Source organism: Epinephelus moara, chromosome 13, assembly GCF_006386435.1.
Source record: "Epinephelus moara isolate mb chromosome 13, YSFRI_EMoa_1.0, whole genome shotgun sequence".
Lineage (NCBI taxonomy): Eukaryota > Metazoa > Chordata > Actinopteri > Perciformes > Serranidae > Epinephelus > Epinephelus moara.
This window is the reverse complement of record NC_065518.1, coordinates 13099231-13120672: the sequence shown is the minus strand read 5'-3', so window position 1 is coordinate 13120672 and position 21442 is coordinate 13099231. Positions and strand designations below refer to the sequence as shown.

Here is a 21442-nt window from a genome sequence, read left to right as displayed (position 1 = left end):
TGCGCAAGCGCAGTGCACAGAGAGGCAGCTAGAGCTACAGGCTACAATGCGGTTGTAAAAAACCAGAGTTCAAATGCCATTTTTCCAAACAACTTATGTCGGGGCTTCAGGACACTTGGATCACTACCGACGAGCAGTATGGAGATATTTTGTGGTTTCAGTTATGTGTTCTTGGACGTTTGTTTTCCTCCATATTTTATTCAGGACTTCAGGACACTTGGATCACTACGGACGAGCAGTATGGAGATATTTTGTGGTTTCAATTATGTGTTCTTGGACGTTTTCATCTGGGGCGCCCTCAGCCTCCATTAGGCGGAGTTGTGTTGCTACCCCCTCTCCCCTGGGATCTCTGCAAGGAATGTGAGGACTCTAAAACTTCACCTGAGCCTCCCTCGGCATATGGGTGAGTAGATAATGGCTGAATTTTCATTTTTGGGTGCACTATCCCTTTAAGGTGTGTTTTCCCACACCACCCAGAAGGTACTGTCTACCATCTGCCTGATTCCATGTGATCACAGCATTATTCTGTCATGTAGGGAGATAAAATTTGTAAAAGATATAATTGCAAAGTTAACAGAATAAATAAAATATGGAGGAAAACAAACTCAGGAAGGTTTTTTTGGTGGCTAGTCGAAAATTTATAATGGAGATGGAGTTTTCGAACTACTTCTAAAAACCTGGCCCTCCTTGTCGTCTATTAGAATAATGCACTGTTACACTCTCTTCCTTTTTTCCATTGGCATTGTACTGTCATGTAATGTATTTTCAAATGCTACCCAGCTACTATTATGGATGAAAAACTCAACACCACTTTTCTACAGCAGGGACCCAAAACTAGGACTGGATTTCTTGCACCTAACTACGGGCTTTTACTGGATGCACGGCATATGTCCTTCATTTCATGTGCACAACGCCGAGGTGCTTACATCATGCTGCAAAACAAATATGCTGGCACTGAGGGTAATGGTGCGTCTAGCTTCATTTTCCAGCACTGCAGTCATGTCTGCCTCTCCCTGCGCTGGCTCCAGGAGGGCCCAGCAGCTTAACAAGCCTCTCGGGGACCCAGACAGCAGAGAGGAGATGATTTTACCTCAGGACACAGTCTGACAGACACACACAAACACACATGCACACATACACACACAAGCTGGGCAAAGTCAAACAAGTGGGTTTAAAAATGCACATCCACAAGGCTTCAGACACAGTTTATACACCCACACAAAGACTCATATTCCTTGTTGCCTGGGCTGACTTTGTAGCTATGCACACAGCAGGGGGCTCCTATTCTGTGTTCAGGTCCTTCAATACAACACCAGCGCTCTCTAATCCACAACCTAAAGCCCAGTAATCACCGCAGTTCATGGTGTAAAATTGGCTGCCTCCAAACAGCCGTGACAGGATAGAAACCATTCAATCCCCCGCGGTAATCTAACTTGAGTTCAGATGTTTAGAGATTCTCCGTAACCGTAAGTCACATAACAGACACTCCTACACAAACAAACAGCGGCTCACGGAGAGGCCACAGTAAGGCAATAATCTCATTTACATCCGCCAGATGACTGTTTGCTGCTGAGGTCAACATTTATACACTGTTAACTGTAGTATCTGACATGTGCTGTGTGCCAGGAGAGAATTATAGCAATCAATGGGTATTGATCACCAATAGGTCTTAGGGTTGTGCTAATAACAATAAGGATGGTTGGCTGGGGGATGTATAGCTCCGAGGCAGTACGGAGTAACAAAGCAGGTAGTGGGGATTTGTTGGCAAAACAACGCAAGATATTACTCGTACAGTCACATGGTTCTGGTGATTTGCAACTTTTTGATCATCTTGATTACTCCACATGTTCAGGACCTGCTTCAAATTACAATAAAACATTAATTAAAACTCTAAGTGACAAAAAGGCACTGTATTTTCATCACCGTAGGGTACCAGAGAAGTACAATTTACTATGTCAGGAATTTTATTTTAGTTTTATAAACTACACTCTACTATGTGACTTAGTTTATACTCGCTCAGTAAGTTCACCGAGATCCTCAAGAATATCCTCTGTACAATTTCGACGCACAACCAACTTAAAAAGCCAGTTAAAACCTGCTCAGCTCTATTCACCAACCTTGAATTCTTAACTTACGGCCTTCATGACTTGCTTTTATTTCTGACAAGTGCACAATTGTGATGAGCTACTGTGTGAAGCTTTGTTTCATGTCTTGTGTGTGTTTCTTTTGTTTAACTTTGCATTGTGTCTTTACTCTGTGCTGTTTGCTGTTGTGCCTGTTCTCTGTTCAGACCTGCCAGGGCACTACAAGTGCAAATAAGGCTGAAGCTACAGTCTGGTATGGTGCATTAAATGGTGGCACATACCAGGGTTCCTGCAGCTTAGGTAAGTTTGATATAAGATTTTTTGGTAACACATTACTTGAAGGTATCTACATAAGAGTGACATGACACTGTCATAACTATGACATGACACGGTCATGAACCTGTCACGAACATTATGTACATGTCATAAACGTTTATGACTGCTGTCATTAACTGTCATTCAGTTTTTGACAAGTTGACATTGTTTGGGTTGTCTTGATTATGACAACTTGACATTAATCAAAGTGACATTACCAGAAGATGTCTTTGTCATGACAAGTTGACATTAAATTTGTTTGGGATGTCCTTATTATGACAACATGACATTAACCAGGATGACATTACCAGAAGATGTCTTTGTCATGACAAGTTGACATTAAATTTGTTTGGGATGTCCTTATAATAACCACTTGACATTAACAAGAAATGCACCTCTTTTTGTGTTTATGACAAGTTTACATAATGATTATTATTGTTATGACAAAGACATCTTCTCGTAATGTCATCCTGGTTAATGTCAAGTTGTCATTATAAGGACAACCCAAACAATGTCAACTTGTCATTACAAAAACTGAATGACACTTAATGACAGCAGTCATAAATGTTTATGACATGTACATAATGTTAAAGTGTTACCGAATACCACTCTTAATACAATTTAAGACCAATTTTAAAATAACTAAAATTAAAGAAAAAAAAGAACAAAAATCAACAGAACTGGGAAATACCTGGCGTAAGTTGGTGATTTTCCCAGCGATTTTGTGTTCCACATTTGATTCCATTTGTGAGTTTGACAAACTTTTTGCACAAAATACACTAAGCCTGGTATGCATCGCCTTGTACCGTGTATTGAATTTGCTCATCCCCATTTCGTCCAGGGTCCAGTGACAGCTAGCTAGCGGAAAGTGAACCCTGAACAGCCTAGCTGCAGACAAAATATGAGCGTTATTGGTTTCGCTATCCTGATCGGACATGACGTTAACACAATGGGGAGGTTGGTAGTATTTGGAAAAGTAGATATTACTAATCAATTTGAAATTTTACAATGCAACATCTGAAAAAATAAGATTCCAAAAAATCTGTCGTTGAAGATTCTCAGGCATCCAGGTCATGGTTATCTTAAGTGCTATATCCTAAGCAAGTGGACTTGCTTGAGTTTCTTGAAGACATTTGCCTCTCATCCAACAGGTTCTCTGAGCTGATATAGCACTTAAGATTCATTAAGTCCTGCTTCCCATGTCTGAGCATTTTCAAGACTTTTGCAAGATCGATTTAAGACATTTTAATACCTGTTAAAGTCTTTTCTTAGATTGATGAAACCAATGCCTAAGACTTTTTAAGGATCTGCAGCAGCCCTGATATACAGTATGTTCTAAACTGTACATCAGACCTATTCAATTGGCAGCCTCCGGGCCAGAAGCAACTAGCATACATAAATCTGATATACCGGAGTGAGAGAATATATGAACTACATAGTGTGTGGAAGTAGCTCATGAGGGAGCCATCTAGCCTCCTTCTCATCCCTGTTGAGTTACAAATGTGCAGTACAGATAGGGCAGGATGTACGGATCGGTACAGCGACACAGCCAATCCTAACTTTAATAAAACGTTTTCAGATGTGACGCAGTTCTGACCGCACTGAGCTGCTTTTAAAAACATCTGGGCTGTGGTCGAATGGTCAAAAAATACGTCCTGTGTCTTTTCCTAAATACTTTCTCTTGATGGGGTGTGTGGTTTGTGTTGCACTAATTGCTCTTCATCATTCTGTTTCTGCACGTTGTGACGTGCCTGGGTCAGATATGTGAGCATCACTTATTTATTTCAAAAGTGAAATGAAAAAAAATTACTACTTCATACTTCATAAAAATAATCCTACAGTTGGTCAGACAATTTAAAGGCACTTGATTTAATGCACTGAAGCTCAAAGCATAAATATAACGCACCCATGTCAAGTTTAATTAACTGTAAAGACCAAAATCATGACTGTAAATATGATCAGCTCTGCAGCCCTTCATACATGTGCTGATAAATTCAGTACAGTGTTTGATGGAAGTGATGAAGTGTTACTCTGTGCGAGGGATGAGTGGTGGTAAAAAGTTAAGAAGAGGCACATACTCATGAGTTTACCTTCGCATATCCGGTCTAGCCTCTGCCTCTTCACTTTGTGTTTGTCAGTCAGGGACATGGCGTCAAAACACAGCACGGCGCAGGACGGCACGGCACGGCTCGGCTCAGCACGGCACGGCACCTCTCCTCCTCAGCCGCAAATACTGACAAGGTTCAGACTCCTAGTGCACTGTCAGCACTATTCCCCGGGGCATACCGCCTCGGCACATACACCTGCAAGAAAGGCACCAACACAAGAAAAAAAAAAAAAAAACCTGGTTAAACACAAGCGCTGGTGCACGCGTGCTGTATATACACACATTATTGATGTACAAGCACAAAAAAAACTCTGACACGGGAAGGCATTAAAGAGTCCTTGACTACAAAGTCACTCAGCCTCTTGCTCACAAAGAGCTCGGGAAGCTGCAGGCGATAGATACACAGAAAAATCACTGAATCACACACGTTCTCACACACACACTTACTCAGATACTGTTGGTGACAAAGTGCCCCATTTGCTCTAAAAAGTGACAAAGCTTCCATGCTCTAAAAGCTCCACTTTTCTCCCGTTTGAAGTGTGTTTTCACTCGCTGACAAACACTCATCTGAAGCTCCATCTAACTTGTCACTCGTCACATTCCTTATTGATCGCCGTGACATTTGAGGTATCTCGACTTAGATGGCAAATCTGCTTTTTCCTCCTCTTCTTTTTTTTTGCCCTCAAAGCCATCAGAACAAAGCGAGCACAAAAAATGTGTATTCATCTGACAAAATTTGATCTGAGGAAATGTGAAACAAGATGATGGAACTTGTGAAGAGAGATTCATGATCTGACAACGTGAAGCTCTTGAGTTGATGTGCTGCACCTGAAGGTTGACAGATTGTCGTGTAATGACACATTTAGGCCAATAGAGGGTAGTTAAAATCTACTCAGAGAGGAGCACACCATCTCACTTACACCTCTATACCATGTAGTGCAGATTCATTACATCCCTGTGTCTCCTCTGAGCTCACACACACACACACACAACTTCTGATTCAAAGCCAAAAAAGAAAAATTTCTGACGAGTTATTCTGACCAGAATATGAACTGCCAACTTAGATCAGTTTTACAGAAATTTGAGCTGAAAATGTTACACAACAAAGCCTTCAATTCAGCATCACTGACAGACATGCAGGCAAATATACAAATACATCTTTGTCAGAGAGAAAACAAAGTGTGTATTTTTCCACCAGCAGCACACACAGAGCACAGCGAGGATCAGCATCTTGGTGAATTAGAGTAAAATGATTGCGACACAACAGGGATTAAACGTTGCACTGAAAACTCAAATTCCACATCTTGCTCGTCCAGGACCGGAGCCAGAGGCGCCTCTCCTCTCTCAGAGTGCTGACACCGTGAAAACATCTCTTTCTGCCAGAAAGCATCAGGGCAAAGTTATTACTTGAAGTCTTCATCAGTTCTGTGTAGTCAGAGTTCAGGAAAAAAGAAAAGGGAAGGAAGCCAAGAAGGTAAAGAGTTCAGAAAAAACAAATCCTCCATCATTATCTGTGAGGAATACCAGGCTGTGGATGTCAGTCTGCCCTCTCCTCAGTCGTCAGGGTAATCAGTCAGAATAGGCTGGTCAGGTCTGGAGCTCAGGGCTGGTGTTGTGGGGGCTTAATGTGACATTATCAGGACATGTCTACACATATGGGACCATACAGAGCAATCACACCGGGGGTCACACAGGGCACACAGTGTTCAACACCTTGAGGAAAAGACCAAAGTCATAGATAACACCCCTGTCTTTTCTACCCTATCTCTCGTCGAACATCAGAACAAAATGTTAAGAGAAGAAAGACTTTGCTTTTCATGTGCAGCACCTGGCACCGAAATCCTGATATTTACCTTCTGAATTTTAAAAATGGCTCTGCGTACAATCCAGCATTCGCAATGTGGCTATGTAACTGACCTTTTTCATACCTTTGTCATTGCAGTAAAAGCACAGGTGAAACTGATAACATTAATGATGGCTTAGCTGCATTCAGTGTCACAGTTAGCTATTCCAGTAAGCAAGCTAGCTATCATAAATGTTATCACATACACCTGCTTTGAAACAAGCTATCACGATTAATTTAGACTATAAGGGTCCCTATGGCAATATATCAATAATTTATCGATATGGTGATACGAGACGAGATATCGTCTTAGATTCTGGGTATCGTAATATCGCAAGTGTCTTTTCCTGATTTTAAAGGCTGCATTACAGTAAAGTATTGTAATTTTCTGAACTTAACGATGTTCTAGCTGTTCTATTATTCCCCATTATATCCATTATATTCACATTTCTGATGATTTATCAAAAGTCTCAATATATAAACATTTCGTGAAAGCTCCAATAGTCAACCCCACAATAACATCGCAATATTGACAGAGGGATTTGGTCATGAATATCATGATATGTAATGTTCCCCATTTCTCCCAGCACTGACGTTGCGCTATGGATTTTTGACGCACACAGGAGACGTGATACAAAGTCCTGCCTGCACAGTAGGCGGTAATAAATTGCAAAGAAACGCAACAATGTGACTACAAAGGCAGTGAAGGAGAAAACTGCAAGCTAGCAAACATGGATGTAAACAAAGTAGACTTTTAGAGCTGCAAGAGTTTGATTGATTTATTAGTTGATGGATAGAAAATGTATCTTCAATTATTTTGCTAGTTTGGCAAGCAAACATTCATGTCTGCAGCTCGTTAAATCTTGAATCTTCTGCAGAAGGACTTAAAGTTACACTCTTGGCTCCTCTCGGTCGTTTCAAAACACTGCTGCAGGATTTTTGTACACAATCTTCTATATGCCAATGTCACGGTGTGTCTTAGCTGGTCTTTGTCTTCATGTGTAGTTGCCCTTTTTTTTTTTTCACGTTTTTATGGTTCACTTCTAGTATATATTGACATACGTTTTGGCTTTTCTTTGTAGTATTCTTATTTTGTGTTTTACATTGCTGTACATTTTTATACTGTATTTTTGTTCTATGTCGTCTGTAACTTATGTTGCTGCCTGTCTTGATTTTTAATCTCAGGAGTTTTTTCTGGTTAAATAAAGGTTAAATAAATAAATAAAAAATAACTCACCCCATGTTACAGTTAATTTGTGAAGAAAACTCACATGCCTCCATGATGAACGAAGAATCCAAAAACGGAGACATTTTTGATTAATTGGAGTACACCATGTTTAACGATGGCAAAACTGTATCAAAACATCCGTTCACAAACTTTCACACAACTCGTGCAGTATAATCCAAGTGTCATTTATCCCATCGTATGCTCAGTACTTCCCAACTTCAAACACACACTTGCCCAGGTGTGCTACTCGTATGCGTTTTAAATAGTAAGGTTTGAACAGAAATGCATGTGTTTGGGAGGAAGTGAGCAGATGACTAGATAAATGAGACTTGGATGTTGCTTGAGTTGTGTGAAAGTTTGGAAACATCTTAAATGTTTACTCCAATTCTTTAAGAATTTTCTCACTTTTTTTGGATTCTTCTGTTGTCGTGGCGGCATGCAAGATAAATGTTTTTGTTGATAAATGCAACACATGGTGAGTAATTGATGTACAAGTTATCATTTTGTGGGTGAAGTATTCCTTTGGGGATTTACAAGTTTTGGTGGGAGACACAAACTTTGGTTTTATCCCCACAAAACACCTTTAACTGCCTTTCATCGGAACTCTGTGTCTGGAGTCTTTTCTGTTGTCAGGAAAAAGCCATTTTGATGTGAGGAAGCTACACAGCACAAGTTACTTCCAGGATGTCTTTCCAACAAGGCAGTACTCTGGCTCCAGTATGTTAACAGGCTGCTGGAAGGCCTCACCCAGTTACTTGATTCATTTCAGTCCTCCTCTCTGTCCCTCCTCCTTCCTTTTCATCTGTCCATCTCTCTGTAGTGCTGCTGCCTCTGAGGTCTCTCACACAGAGTCATCAATCACCGGGACCTCTTCCAGGGCTGTCCACTTATGTGTATGTGTGTGTGTGTGCGTGTGCGTGTGCGTGTGCGTGTGCGTGTGCGTGTGTGTGTGTGTGTGACATAAAGAGTGAGAGTGACAGAGGGAGGAAAGTAGAGAAAAAGAGCGCTCACAGAGGCTAACAAGACCCACACAGAGGCCAAACCTTCCCCACTTCTTATCCCCTCTTCTCTTCCCCTACTTTTCTGCTGCACTCATTCCCTCAGCCAGCTTCAAGCAGAGTGGTCCCAAGAAAGAAAAAAACTACTCCCTCCATGACTTAATGAAATACAGCCAAGCATAACCACCATGCTTTTATAAAAAAGATGAAACTGGGCACCATTTCTCCGTGATTCAAAGAAAAGCTGAAACAAAGCCGGCAGAGCAGTCAGCAGGGCCTGAGAGGGTATTTAGGCAGGGATTTTGCACTCCTAATCCAAACACAAAGGTCATATACATGAATCTTAATATTTAAGAGGCATTAAAAGTCAGATGATCGATAAAACTCCCTGCCTGCGGGGCCACAGCTCATTGAAAGAGAAACATTTGTGCGCGAGAGGCCGAGACATTAAATGTAGGAATCCATATCTGTGACGGCCGCCCCTGTCTCCCAAGGACGGCTCCGCTGCGAGCACAATCACAGACCACAAACTCTGCTCAATGTCAGCAACACAGAGATCACTGTCCGGGCACTGTCTGCAGAGGTGGGGGAGGGGAGTCGGTCGGTCGGCGGCAGGAGTTTAATACAGCACATTAGAGACAAATACACACAGAGGACTGGTTTCAGTTAGTGAGACTCAAAATTAACCGACAACAAATTACTGATCTATTAATTGTTAAAGGAAGAGTTTGACATTCTAGAAATGCACTTATTTGCTATACATAGATGACACAAACGGCGCATTCCAATACCCATACTGCTACACTATTTAGTATGCCAGAGAAAGATTTAGTATGTCCCAATACATATGTCAAACACAGTGTGCCAAAAATACCAGGATGTCTGACTGCATCTGGTCGCATTTTACAATATGCAAGCCAGCACGCGTTTCTGGCTTTTCTTACCCCTCCAATCTTAATAAACTTTATGTGCTGCTAAAACAATTTGTAAGATTGGCAACTTTCTCAACCTCTAATGAAGCGTCTGTTCCACTGATCAGGAAACCAAACATTATTTCAGTATGTGACATAAATATTCATCAGACATGCATGTTTATATATAAATGTAAGTTCTTGCTTTCTTCTCTTATGTTATTGTTTAGGAATTTCTTTACGATTATTTCCCAAATTTACTCATATAACACCAGACAGGTTAATCAGCTTCACCTTCCTTGATACATGACAAAACAAGGCCTGTACTTGATCAGATGCTGTGGTGTAAAAAAGTACGTTATGAGGAGCTCATTAACATTAGAAATCTTAAAAAGAAATCAAAGTAACAACAGCAGAGCTCTCTGAGTTGACCTCCGTTCTGGCGTTTTGTTTTATTTCCAAAGTAACGTTAAGTAACAATATCAACTTATGCAGATGACACGCAATTATACATATCGCTTTCACCAGGTGATTATGGACCTGTAGAACGCCTGTGTCACTGTACTGAGCAAATCAATGATTGAATGCGTCGAAATATTCTCCAACTCAACAGAGATAGGACCAACATGATTGTCTTTGGGCCACGAAAAGAAAGACATAGTGTCATCTCTCACCTCAAACCCCTCTCTCTTATAACTAAGAGTCACACAGGAAACCTTGGTGTTATCCTGGACTACGGTTTCAATTTCTACAGCCACGTCAAATCCAAAACGTCATCTGGCTATTACCATTTAAAAACACTGCTAGAGTCAGAGGAATAGCGTAATAATATTAATAAATATAGCAAGCAACAATTCCGGGCATGGAAGTTGAAAGCTAGGTAAGATCGAGACCTTTGACAGTTTAGGACACCTGTGCTAGAGATAATCAACAGGTTTTATGACAATCCGACAGATGCTCATTCGTTTATGTCCAAATCTCTACCGGGCCACGCTCTTCTTTGGAAACTCTGTCGCTTCCTATTGGTCAACTGCAGAAACATTTTGGGGACATGCTTTAATGGCTTAAAAAAGTCCACCAAGTTTGTTGATGTTTGAACAAACCCTCATTGATTTATGGCCAAATTTTGAGAAAGACCATTGCACTTGTTTGGAACGTGTGGTGCCCCCTACTGACCGATTTCAAGTAACATACCCTGCAAGTTTTGTCATGATTGTAACATCATTGTCTGATTTGTAGTCTGATTTGTATTATCTCAAGCCAACTTTTTGCATTTGTGGTGCCCCCTAGTGGTAAATCTGACTGAAACTTTCAGAGTATGTTCCTGGTACCTCTTAAGATATTGCTTGCAAGGTTTGTGATGATTGACCAAAAGGTTGTGGAGTTATGTGCTGAGCCACGCCCCCTCTTAAGTTCATTGGCCCTACCCCTAATAAGGAATAAAGACCTATATTTCCAGTAGATAAGATTACTGCAATGGTCTGTTTGTAGGACTTTCAAAACAAGCTGTTCAGCGACTTCATCTTATTCAGAACGCTGCTGCTAGGTTCCTGATAAAAACTAGGAAATATGACCACATTATTCCAGTTCTAAAATCCTTACACTGGTTACCGCTCACTCAGAGAACTGATTTCAAAATCTTGCTGCTTGTGTATAAATCACTATGTGGCTCAGCACCCAAATGTATCTCTGACATGCCTGTGACATATGAACCTTCTAGGACCCTGAGGATATCTGGGGCCGGCCTACTGACCGTCCCAAGAGTCAGAACAAAACATGGTGAAGCAGCGTTTTGTTATCATGCAGCACAAACCTGGAATAACCTCCCAGATGATGTTAGACAAGCCCCAACTCTGACCACTTTTAAGTCAAAGCTAAATAAATTCCTTTTTAATACTGCCTGCCCCACCTTGCAATGACTGCATATTTTTAAACTCATTTTTAAATCATCTTATCTTTGCACCTCTTGTCTGCACTTTTGCTATTTTTAAATTGTAAATCATTTAGTAATTAATTTACCTTTTATATCTTTTTTCTCTTTACTCTGTTCTGTATCCTTCATTATTTTTTATTGCTCTGTAAAGCACTTTGAATTGCCCTTGTGTATGAAATGTGCAATACAAATGAAGCTGCCTTGCATTCATGTATGTTGCATTCCAAATTGCATCTCTTTTTACTTCAAATTTTACCTTTTGGACTGCGATGGGTGTGTGAGCAAGAGGGTCAAAGTTCAAGGCACAATGTAATAACATTAATAAGTGTAATATAGTGTAATCCATTCAACAGTATGTACTTTATTAGGGCAGCTGCAGTAGTGACACCGTAAAAAGAAAAAGTGGGTGATTTGGAGCGCAGCACATATTTTGTTGATACAGACAGGACAAGTTAATCTTGGGAGGTAACCTTGCAGGCATGGAGGCAGTCATTTCCCAAAAGGTTAGCTCATTAATTGATAAAGATTCTGCTAATTGACTATTAATAATTTCTGTGATAGACCTTTAACCATTATTCAGACAAAACAAGCAATTCCAAGATTCCACTTTGGACTCTGTGAACTTCCAATGGGCCTTTTTAAGATATATTTCAACAGCCTATTGACTAAACAATTCCTCAGTTCATCAGAAAAGTAATCTATTGATTAATCAATACAGAAAATAATCATTATCTGCAGTCCTGGTTTCGGTCTCCACCCATCCTTTCGACTTTAACCATGAGAGAATGTGAAAAACCAAGAGTCAGATTGAATTAATTTGCAACAGCGTCTTCTTGTAATGCAATGAAATTTAATGATGACACCACCGTTGTTGCAATTCATCTTCCTATTGAGAGACAAACACTAACAGAATTGTCTCCGATTGTGATTAATTGACTTTGCCAAAATAAGAAAATAATTTGGTTTGGTAAACAGATACGAGCACCGCCCCTGACAGACTCTCATTAGAAAGCTGTGATTACTTACTTTATTAGACACTTGGGTGGGGGGTGGGGAGGGGGGGGGGGGCTACTGATCTGAGGCAATCTCGCACAGTCAAAAGAGTCATTACAGTTAAAGCGTCACTTCGTGTGTTGACACAGATCAGTGTGATTTGGAAGAGACTTAAGAACAGAGCGGAGAAGCTGTTTTCCTTTTGTTTAAAGACAGACGAAAATATGGGGACATTGTTAAAAAGCCAAACTAGAGAGACGGCTAGCAGAGCGTCAGTGGATGAGTTTGAGAGTTTGAATAATTAAAAAGGTCAGGCTACCTGCCTGCTGTGTGTCGCTTCACACATGCAGGCAAGCACACACACACACACATATATACACACAGACACACACACACAGAGTTCTGAGCGAGGCACAATGCACACTGGGGCAAAGACTGAAGAGACAAGTCATTTGGGGGAATGATCATTTTCCCTCGAACACAGTGTAGTTTGTGAACTAATTGGGTGAATCCATAATTAATTTGCTGACATTAAGCCTTCGGGTCTGCTCCACTAAGACTCTAAGACTCTACTTTCTAAGGATGTGATGAAGTGCTGCCGAAGCCTCGGGCTCACCGCTGATGGGGAGACTCTTGTTCTGGTGCTTCATAGTGCAGGTTCTGACATTTACGGGAGATATCTAACAGCAATACATTTCCACGCGTGTCAGTTAACTCCCAATATACAGAGGGGATTAGTTTAATGTAGGCCTACATTCTCTTAACGAAACATTTCACTGATGGATAAATCCAGAAAATCCATACTCGACATGTATTCGAAATTCAAAACCATAACTGGGCAAGGTCGTACTTCTCACCTGGCTGTTCTGCTACTATCCTAAGGGAAGAAAAAAGATGAATGCAGAGAGATATTAAGAGAGTTTTCGCAATGGTTTCTGATGCTGATGAGACATTTAGGGCTTTTTGACTCATTAAAGCAGATTCACCCTATATGACATTTACAGCTATAGCTCACTGCAAACTGTAGGCTCAGTCATCGCTTGTTTTTCATCTAAGATGATGAGATGAAAAACAACAGCTAATTATGTGTGAGGGTTAGACACTGGGCATTTTCTTTGTTTTAATTTCAAATAGGAGTCATTGGCCTTTGACGCTTTAACTAAATTATAGCCACAAAAGTTTGCAGACAGGGTAAATATTAGGGCTGCACAATACATCGTTTTTTTACTGTTTCACTGTGATGTTAATTTGCGCAATAAACACATTGTCAAAGACTGCGACTTTTTTAAGTTAGCTCAAAGAGAGTGTAGAAAAATGCACTTTAAAACGTCATCCATTCTTTTATGGTGCCTTTTGTGTTCAGTTCAAAGTTCAATTTGTTTTAATTAATCAATTAATGTTGGAAATGATTTCCTTTCATTTTTAAATTCCCAATTAATTTGTTGTATTTAGCAGTACACTGAAAGCAGCAGAACTGAGTACGCTTTAACGACTGTATTAGGGATGTCAGTGGTTAACCGGTCACGCATGTTAGTCTATCAATTAATTTTGCTACTCTTCAGTTTACTCATGCCTCCAGGTAAGCAGCTCAGCCTTGCTTTAAATTTTTCTAATGGTTACTCACAGTATTGTAGCAAAAAAAATCCCAATTTTTAGCATTTAGACCACTATCGTAAAGAGACGTCTCTAAAACTGCTGACAGGACAACTTGAACTGCAAACAAGATCAACTATGCCTCTTTCTATTATGGATTGTTGAACCATGGAGGTTTTATATTTGTAAAACTTTCCTTGAGCCAAGCAAAGTAATTTTAAAATCCATGATGTCATTACAATGTTAAGTCTATGAGCCGAGCAGAAACTCAGTGGTGGGGCCAGCAGGAGAAACACTACTGCACATTGGGTGGCCTATTGCGGCTGTAACCTGGAAGAAAAGCTGAAAACTTCTTTTGATGTATGTGACAGGCTAGCAATTCCACTGGATGGAAAAGGCGCCATTTTGGCATCCAGCATCTAGTTTTTTCCGACATCAATGAGTTTACTGCACTGCACACCAACCTGATGTAGAGGGAGCTAGCTAGCAATGCCGCTCATTTGGCGATGACTTGAAATAGTGTCCGAGGACTGTGAGACCGTTAACGTAGTTGCATTGTACAAATACATGTGTTTTGTGCACTAAGCACCACTACACTACTGTTGTCGAATATAAGCCAGCAGTATGTTTATTGGGTTAATTTAGCAGTCTGTAATGATTTGGTACCGCGAACGATAAAGCGAATGCTAATGCTAGTTTGCTAACTAGCTAATTTGTGGTCGTCATTTCCGGTGAGTGCACAACAGCCATGGTTGAGACAACACTACCCTGTCAAAATTTGCGCACTACGCCAATGATTACATAGTGCACATAGTATACCACATAGAAGTGTACTAACGGAAGTATGTGATTTGAGACACACCAGGTGTTACCAGCAGTAATCTCGATCTGCTAGCTAGCTCCCACTCAACCCAGGTGGTGCACAGTGCAGAGCAGCCAAAGCTAACGTTAGCTAACTAGTGGAGACCAGAGCACGGGCAGTGGGCACTATGTTTCCGCATGGTAACACGGCTAGCCGGCTGTCCGTCAGCAAAGTCAGACAGAAAATAAAATAAAGGGCAATACATTTACACCACATAACATTAAAATTTCACCACCTCTGAATGGATATGCTGAGTTACTGGAGTGCCAGACTCAAAGGAAAGGCCTCGTTTCACGTCAATTCCTGTTTTCTTCTTAGCAGGAGTCGAAAGCAGAATGAACAGACACCGACATGCCTGGTGTGATTTATCGCATATTTTCCTCATATAGAGTGTGCCAGTAAACCCGGAACTCCATTAGCGCTTTTAGCACTTCCGGTTCTCTTGTCTAAAAGTCAATATGTTTTTTGAATGGGATTTTGGTAAAATGCCTCAAATAAGGTCTGTGGTTAACAAAAGCTTAAGCGAGTTTCAGGTTTTGTTCTACGACATAAAAGTCAGTAAATACCCTACTTGTGAATTTTGAAGCTTTTACGTGTCGTAAAAAAGGCAGTTGCTAATGAGTTGCTCAATACGACTACAAACCCCGTCAGGGACATTAAACGTCATCACCCCCAAACAGGCGAGAGTGCTGGCAGTCCACCATTACAGCTTCTTATTTAGCTTAAACAGTCCGATTTCCCCATTATACAATGTTTTTAAAATAAAGCAGCCGAAATCAGTTGAAAGCTTAGTGGCGGTGACGTAAAGTCATGCGACCGTGGAGTGGTCATGTAGTCCGTTAAAGCCTAACGTTAGCTTTTTACTTCTGGCGATCGCATTTAAGCTTCAAATGCGGTATGAAAGGTGTTCATATGTGAGGATTATCTCGCTGAACAAAACCTGTAAGTATCATAAACTTGTGTTAGCCACAGAGCTTATTTTCTGACATAATCTAAAACACAATGCAAAAATCACATTCACTTTCTCTTCCGGGAACCAGCGCGATGCTAAACTTCCGGGTTTTGACGTCAGCCCTGGCACACTCTATTGCGCAGCCCTGGTGAACATCCAATTCAAATGACGACTGCACTTGCCTTTTTTGAAATACTTTATTTCCTTTGATTTATGATAAACGGTTTAGATGTTCTGTTTCCCATCCCAAGTCATAAATGTATTTGAAGGAGATTTAGTGCAAGTCTATCTGTCAACCAACAACCAGAAACAGAAACATTTTTATATTCCTATGAGCTACTGTACTTAATTGACTGAAACAATGAATAAATCTGGCATATGTATCCCACAATTGTTTATCACTGTATTTATTCTGATGCAGATCCAGATCCACACTTGTGAACATTTTCTATTACAAAAACAAATGTAGAGGATTGTTCAGGCTTGGCACAGGTACGTGCACTCTGAGCACGTTCTGAGTCGATTTTCAACATTTGTCTACTAATTATGATGAAAAATCTTCAACAGCTGCTGTGGTTTCTAACATGAAAATAATACGACTCATAGTTTAAAGCTCCAAAGATTAAAATGAGGTAGGATTAGACGGGAATAGTCTTTTTGATTTAGATCAGTTTGAATTGCATTATGTAAGCATAAATCCTTAGACTGTACAACAATCTTTTACAGCCAATCTAACCACATTCTCAGTATGTGGCAAAAATACAGAAACCACACTGACACCACAGGGATTAACAATCATCAGATGGAATGAACTCCAAAAATATTTGGACAGTGTTGCATCTTTGTGGAGAAACAGTGCTTTGAGTCATTGTTGCTGAGTGATGAAATGTTGGGTTTTTTAGTTCCAGCACAGACAGTCGGAGGCAGGATATTTTTATCCGTACTGGATGGACAGTTAGAAAGATTAAGATTATCTAACTGGTTATTTTTAGTAAGCTGACAAATTACATCTCATTCAGGGAAAGCTTTAGATGAAATCTTTCAATGAGTTGTCAAATGCACTGCAGCTCTGAAGTCTGTATTTATCTTTCCCAGCTGAAGCTACAACCTCTTTGAATTTCGATGTAGTGTCTCGATGTGTGGTAATCCTTGCCAAGACTCTAAAAACACGGAGCACTTGCTTTAAGATAGAGTTGGATAACTTCAGCAGTTTCTCCTCCGACTTAATTTCCCAGTGGAGTTTGACAGGAAAATTGTGAGGAGAGACAACTGTTAAAGTTATCTGACGGGGTGCAGCAGGAAAACGCACAGCAATATCCATCCCACTTACAGCTGATTCCTATCAAAAGCCAGAGCTCAGCAAGCCTCTTTAGAGACTCAGAGACGAGAACAGAGTAAAACTTCTGATACTTTTCCCTTTTCACCCAAAGAGGCACTCTTCTCTGGGAAAAATACTTCTATCCTTTGAATGTCCTTTAAGAATAACAAACACTGGTCTCAATGACAGAGTTGTTTATACTATTGATATTACAATCCATTATTACCCTCTTGTTTTTTTCTTCAAAAAAGGCCTCTGTTTTCTTTCCACTGGAGCCCCATTTGAACAATAGGGGCCATTTTTCCCTTTCAGATGTTGGAGTTCCTCTAGAGGTAAATCTGTCAGCACTGGGCCAAAACAAAGAAAGAGAAAACAGGAAGGTGTGGACACCCTGCAGCACCAGCCCGGCTCTACTATTAATATCAACTTACATGCCCAGATCCTCAGCACCTCAGGCAGGGAGAGTGTGATTTCCATGAACTAAACGAGGCCTGTGACAGCGTAGGCAGGTGACAGCTTGACACAATTATATTTAGCTCGGTAAGCATGCCAAACTGAATGCTTCAAACTGCAGAATTGTTGAACTAGTAATGAAAATTTACTCTCATATACAAACAAGGCAGCATTTGAAATCTAAGCTGCTGGAGCCCACCTTGTGCTATTTACATCCGATCAATAAACTCTTGTTTCTCAAAGTTCCAGAGGCTGAGGTTATCAGTGCAAGCCACAGCCGCAGCCAAAGCTGAAAACACTTCCCAGTACAGGAAAACGCCTGCGGCGTGCCAACCTGGTGAGCACAGGGAAGGCGTGGCCTACATCGGGAGGGTGAGGTAAGAACTGCGCTCGCCACCAGCTTGGTGTCAGCGAGAGGCCAGGCTCCGGCTCAGACAGCCTGCCTGAGTCCAGCCGGCTCAGCCCGGCTCCCTCTGGGTCCTTCCAGGAAGAGCCAGCGTGATTCAAAGCTTCCTGGTCCAGGAGAGTGAGGTGCTTCCACTCCCCCCACAATGTGCCCACGAACACACACATACACACACACTGCTCAGCCCACTCCCTGTGGACGGTGAGACAGCCAACTCTGTGCTGTACTTGGGCTTACATTGGGAGGAGGCCAAGTTAAACAATGTGTTGATAAAGTCCAGAGCAGAGTGGTGAGAGGAACACAGAGAAAGAGCACGAGGTCTGTGCTGCACCACACAAGCACGAGGATTCACACAGACAGGAACACTTAAATAATAATTTCAGTTTGTCTAATTTTCATAGTTTTGGCCGTCAGTCCTATCAGTAACAATAACACTGTACTCACCAAGTTAATTGCTGAGATCTGGGAAAATGACATCACTAAAGGAAGTCAGACAAAGCAGAAAACATAAACAATCAGATAATCAATTTTAAACAACCCCCTAAGCTAGCTGTATTAAACTGGAAGAAAAGAGACGGAAAATTGATTCCAATGGCGCCTGACAGCCACCACTTTAGAACAAGGGTCATCAACTAGATTTGTCCAAGGGCCAGAATTTTCCTAAGCAGACACAGTGGAGGCCACCCAGAACTGACCCAACCTGCACACTGCAAACTTCATGCATTGTAGTAACACAATGGTCAGGACTGAGAACGGAGACACTGACGGAGATACACAGACTGAGTGCCGAGGCGTGTGTGTGTGTGTGTGTGTGTGTGTGTGTGTGTGAGTGTGAGAGAGAGAGAGAGAGAGAGACAAAGAGAGACAGCAGAGAAAAAACGGTAGAAGGTCAACTACTGCACTCCATGTTTCTGTAAGTTATTAATAACTTACTCAGGACACTGCTTTGTCATTTTCATATTTTTCTCATAAGCTTACAGAACCCGCTGCATCACTAACACTAATAATAAGCTAATATTTATAATGCCTTTATTACCTGTGGGTCAAATGCACACATTTCATTCATTTTTTCCATTCATTTTCCGTAACTGCTTATCCTGTTAGGGGTCGCAGGGGCCTGGAGCCTATCCCAGCTGACATTGGGTGAGACGTGGGGTACAACCTGGACAGGTCACCAGGCTATCGCAGGGCTGACACATAGAGACAGACAACCATTCACACTCACGTTCACACCTACGGACAAGTTAAAGGTTGCATGTCTTTGGACTGTGGGAGAAAGCCGGAGTACCCAGAAAAAACCCACGTTGACACAGGGAGAACATGCAAACTCCATACAGAAGGGCTCCCCCACCCCAGGGATTTGCTGCCATTTTGAATATTTGCCACAATCACTGATCAATATCCGATCTCTACTGTTGGGCCGTTTTTGGGTTTGTTTTTTTTGCTTGATTTTTCTTTTTACAATTTACTGGTATATAAATATCACGGGTTCCAGCGGGTGGGATGTCATCGTCCATTAGGATGTTTCACTGTGGACACTGTCATATGACAATTCGCCTGACATCGCCTGACCCTACTACCATACTAACTGTAGCTGTGGCCGCACAGTTTTTCTATGCAATGACACTTTCATACCAACATTTCTAGTGCACCGACTTTTGGTTTGCCCACCAAATAAAGTGGTTTTGTTTCAACCTGCATGGTCATCTGACCCCTTGTGTTGCTAGTGCCATCGACATTCATTGAACTGATGTCAACATGTTGCAAGATCTAAGTAATTTGTCGAGTACACTGTTATAACTGATAAATGATGGACAAAAGTACCAAAAAAACCCACAACCAGTCTGACTTTAAATGCAGCCTGAGCTGTGCGGTTTGTCTGCTCCCTGAGCACAGTTTAACTGGCCGTATTTTGCAGAGCCGGAGCCAATAACTGACTTTACAGGAGAGCTTTTTATCCGAGCCCCCTCTGATGGGCTCACAACACAAGGTTGGCCTCTCTCTCCCTCTCTTTACCACATCCTATCATCTCAGGCTCTGCTAATGCGCCATGCTTCCAGGGACTAGGACTGACACACACACACACACATATATATACACACGCACATAGCTCAGTCAATTAGTCCTGGCCCAAGCTTGCAGCTGAGAGATAAATGGTGTGGAGTCTCAGCAGGCTTTTGCGCGAAGCTGTGCTCCTTGTCCGCCGTATGTAGAACAGCTCTCTGGAGGAATGCTAGCCCCTCCACCACGAAGAGACGTGGCGGGCGCGAGGCTGAGGAGGGGCTCAAAGTGCTCAGGATTGTATTAAAATATGACCACAAGGACCCCCGACTCCCTAATCAGAGGTGGTGTGAGAAGCGAGAAGAGGAGGAGAAAGAGGAGGCGGGGATGTTCCGGCGGGGTGTAAAGCTGCGTACAAAATTTCAGGTCATTCCACTTATGCCTCATTAACCATTTGTTTGTGCGGTCGAGCTGTAACCTGTCTACTGTAAGAGATCTAATACAAGCCTGATGCTTCCTGGGAATCGTGGCCACAAAGACTGCGTCCACACTAAGTCAACTGATTCTGAAAATGCCCTTTATTATGTGTAAAAAATGATATTGGTCCACACACACTTTTCATGTACCAGTGTTTTTCCTGCATAGAGAATAATGGGCGGGACGCCTGTGGCATATGGTCCCACCTTTTGCTCTCCACAAAACTCGGGTGGCTGACGGGTGTCAAAATATATATATATATATTTTCTAGCAAGCATTACACTTGGTGGATTTCTGCCATTTGTAACTTAAATTGCAGCATCACGCTGATGCGGTGGTATTATTATAATCAGCACACTGACAAAGAAAAGAACCGTCTGTTTTTGACCACAGCAAAGTGGGAGCATGCCAGGTGTGCCACAGTGTTTCCACTGGTTAACGTCTTTGCCATCCCAAAGAAAAAAAAAAGTCCATATGAAAACACCTGAACAACCAGAAAATTGCTATATTTATTTTTCCTGTTTTCTCTTTCAGTCAGATAATAACAAACTCACGCCATCTCAGTACACATTTGGTAAAGAGTGGTACTCTGTATCAAATCACCATTATCCCCGTTACTGTTTTTCAAAAGCTGAATTTTCCCACACATACTTCTTGAAACTCAAGCCTGGTGTTTTTCAATTTATCCACAAAAGGATCAACTTCTGGTTGTGAAAAAACAGCAATATAATTCTGACAGAAGGAAAAATGGAGAAAAAAATCTGGGTTTTCATATTCAACCGGCTTAGTGTGGACGTGTTTTCAGCAGGAGGAGGTCCAAGCAGAAAGCCTCACCTCCACCGGTGTAGTAAATCAAGTGGGTAAGCTGCATTATCTGCAACAACATGACATCCTTTTAACACCTGACACTATCTGCAACAACATGACATCCTTTTAACACCTGACACAAACTGGTAACAAGCGTCTAT

At 41.5% G+C, this 21442-nt stretch overlaps 1 protein-coding gene across 4 annotated transcripts in view; it reads right to left on the bottom strand.

The window, feature by feature from the left end:
• The window catches only part of ctbp2l (C-terminal binding protein 2, like), a 141152-nt gene that overhangs the window by 72717 nt on the left and 46993 nt on the right, over positions 1 to 21442 (bottom strand). For 2 of the 4 annotated variants that reach the window (XM_050060996.1, XM_050060995.1), the window contains one exon: positions 4478 to 4702. In XM_050060996.1, coding sequence (XP_049916953.1) covers positions 4478 to 4547 — 70 coding nt within the window. In that variant the 5' untranslated portion in view covers positions 4548 to 4702. The remainder of the gene's footprint in view (positions 1 to 4477; positions 4703 to 21442) is intronic. The other 2 variants (XM_050060999.1, XM_050060997.1) reach the window with 1 other exon arrangement.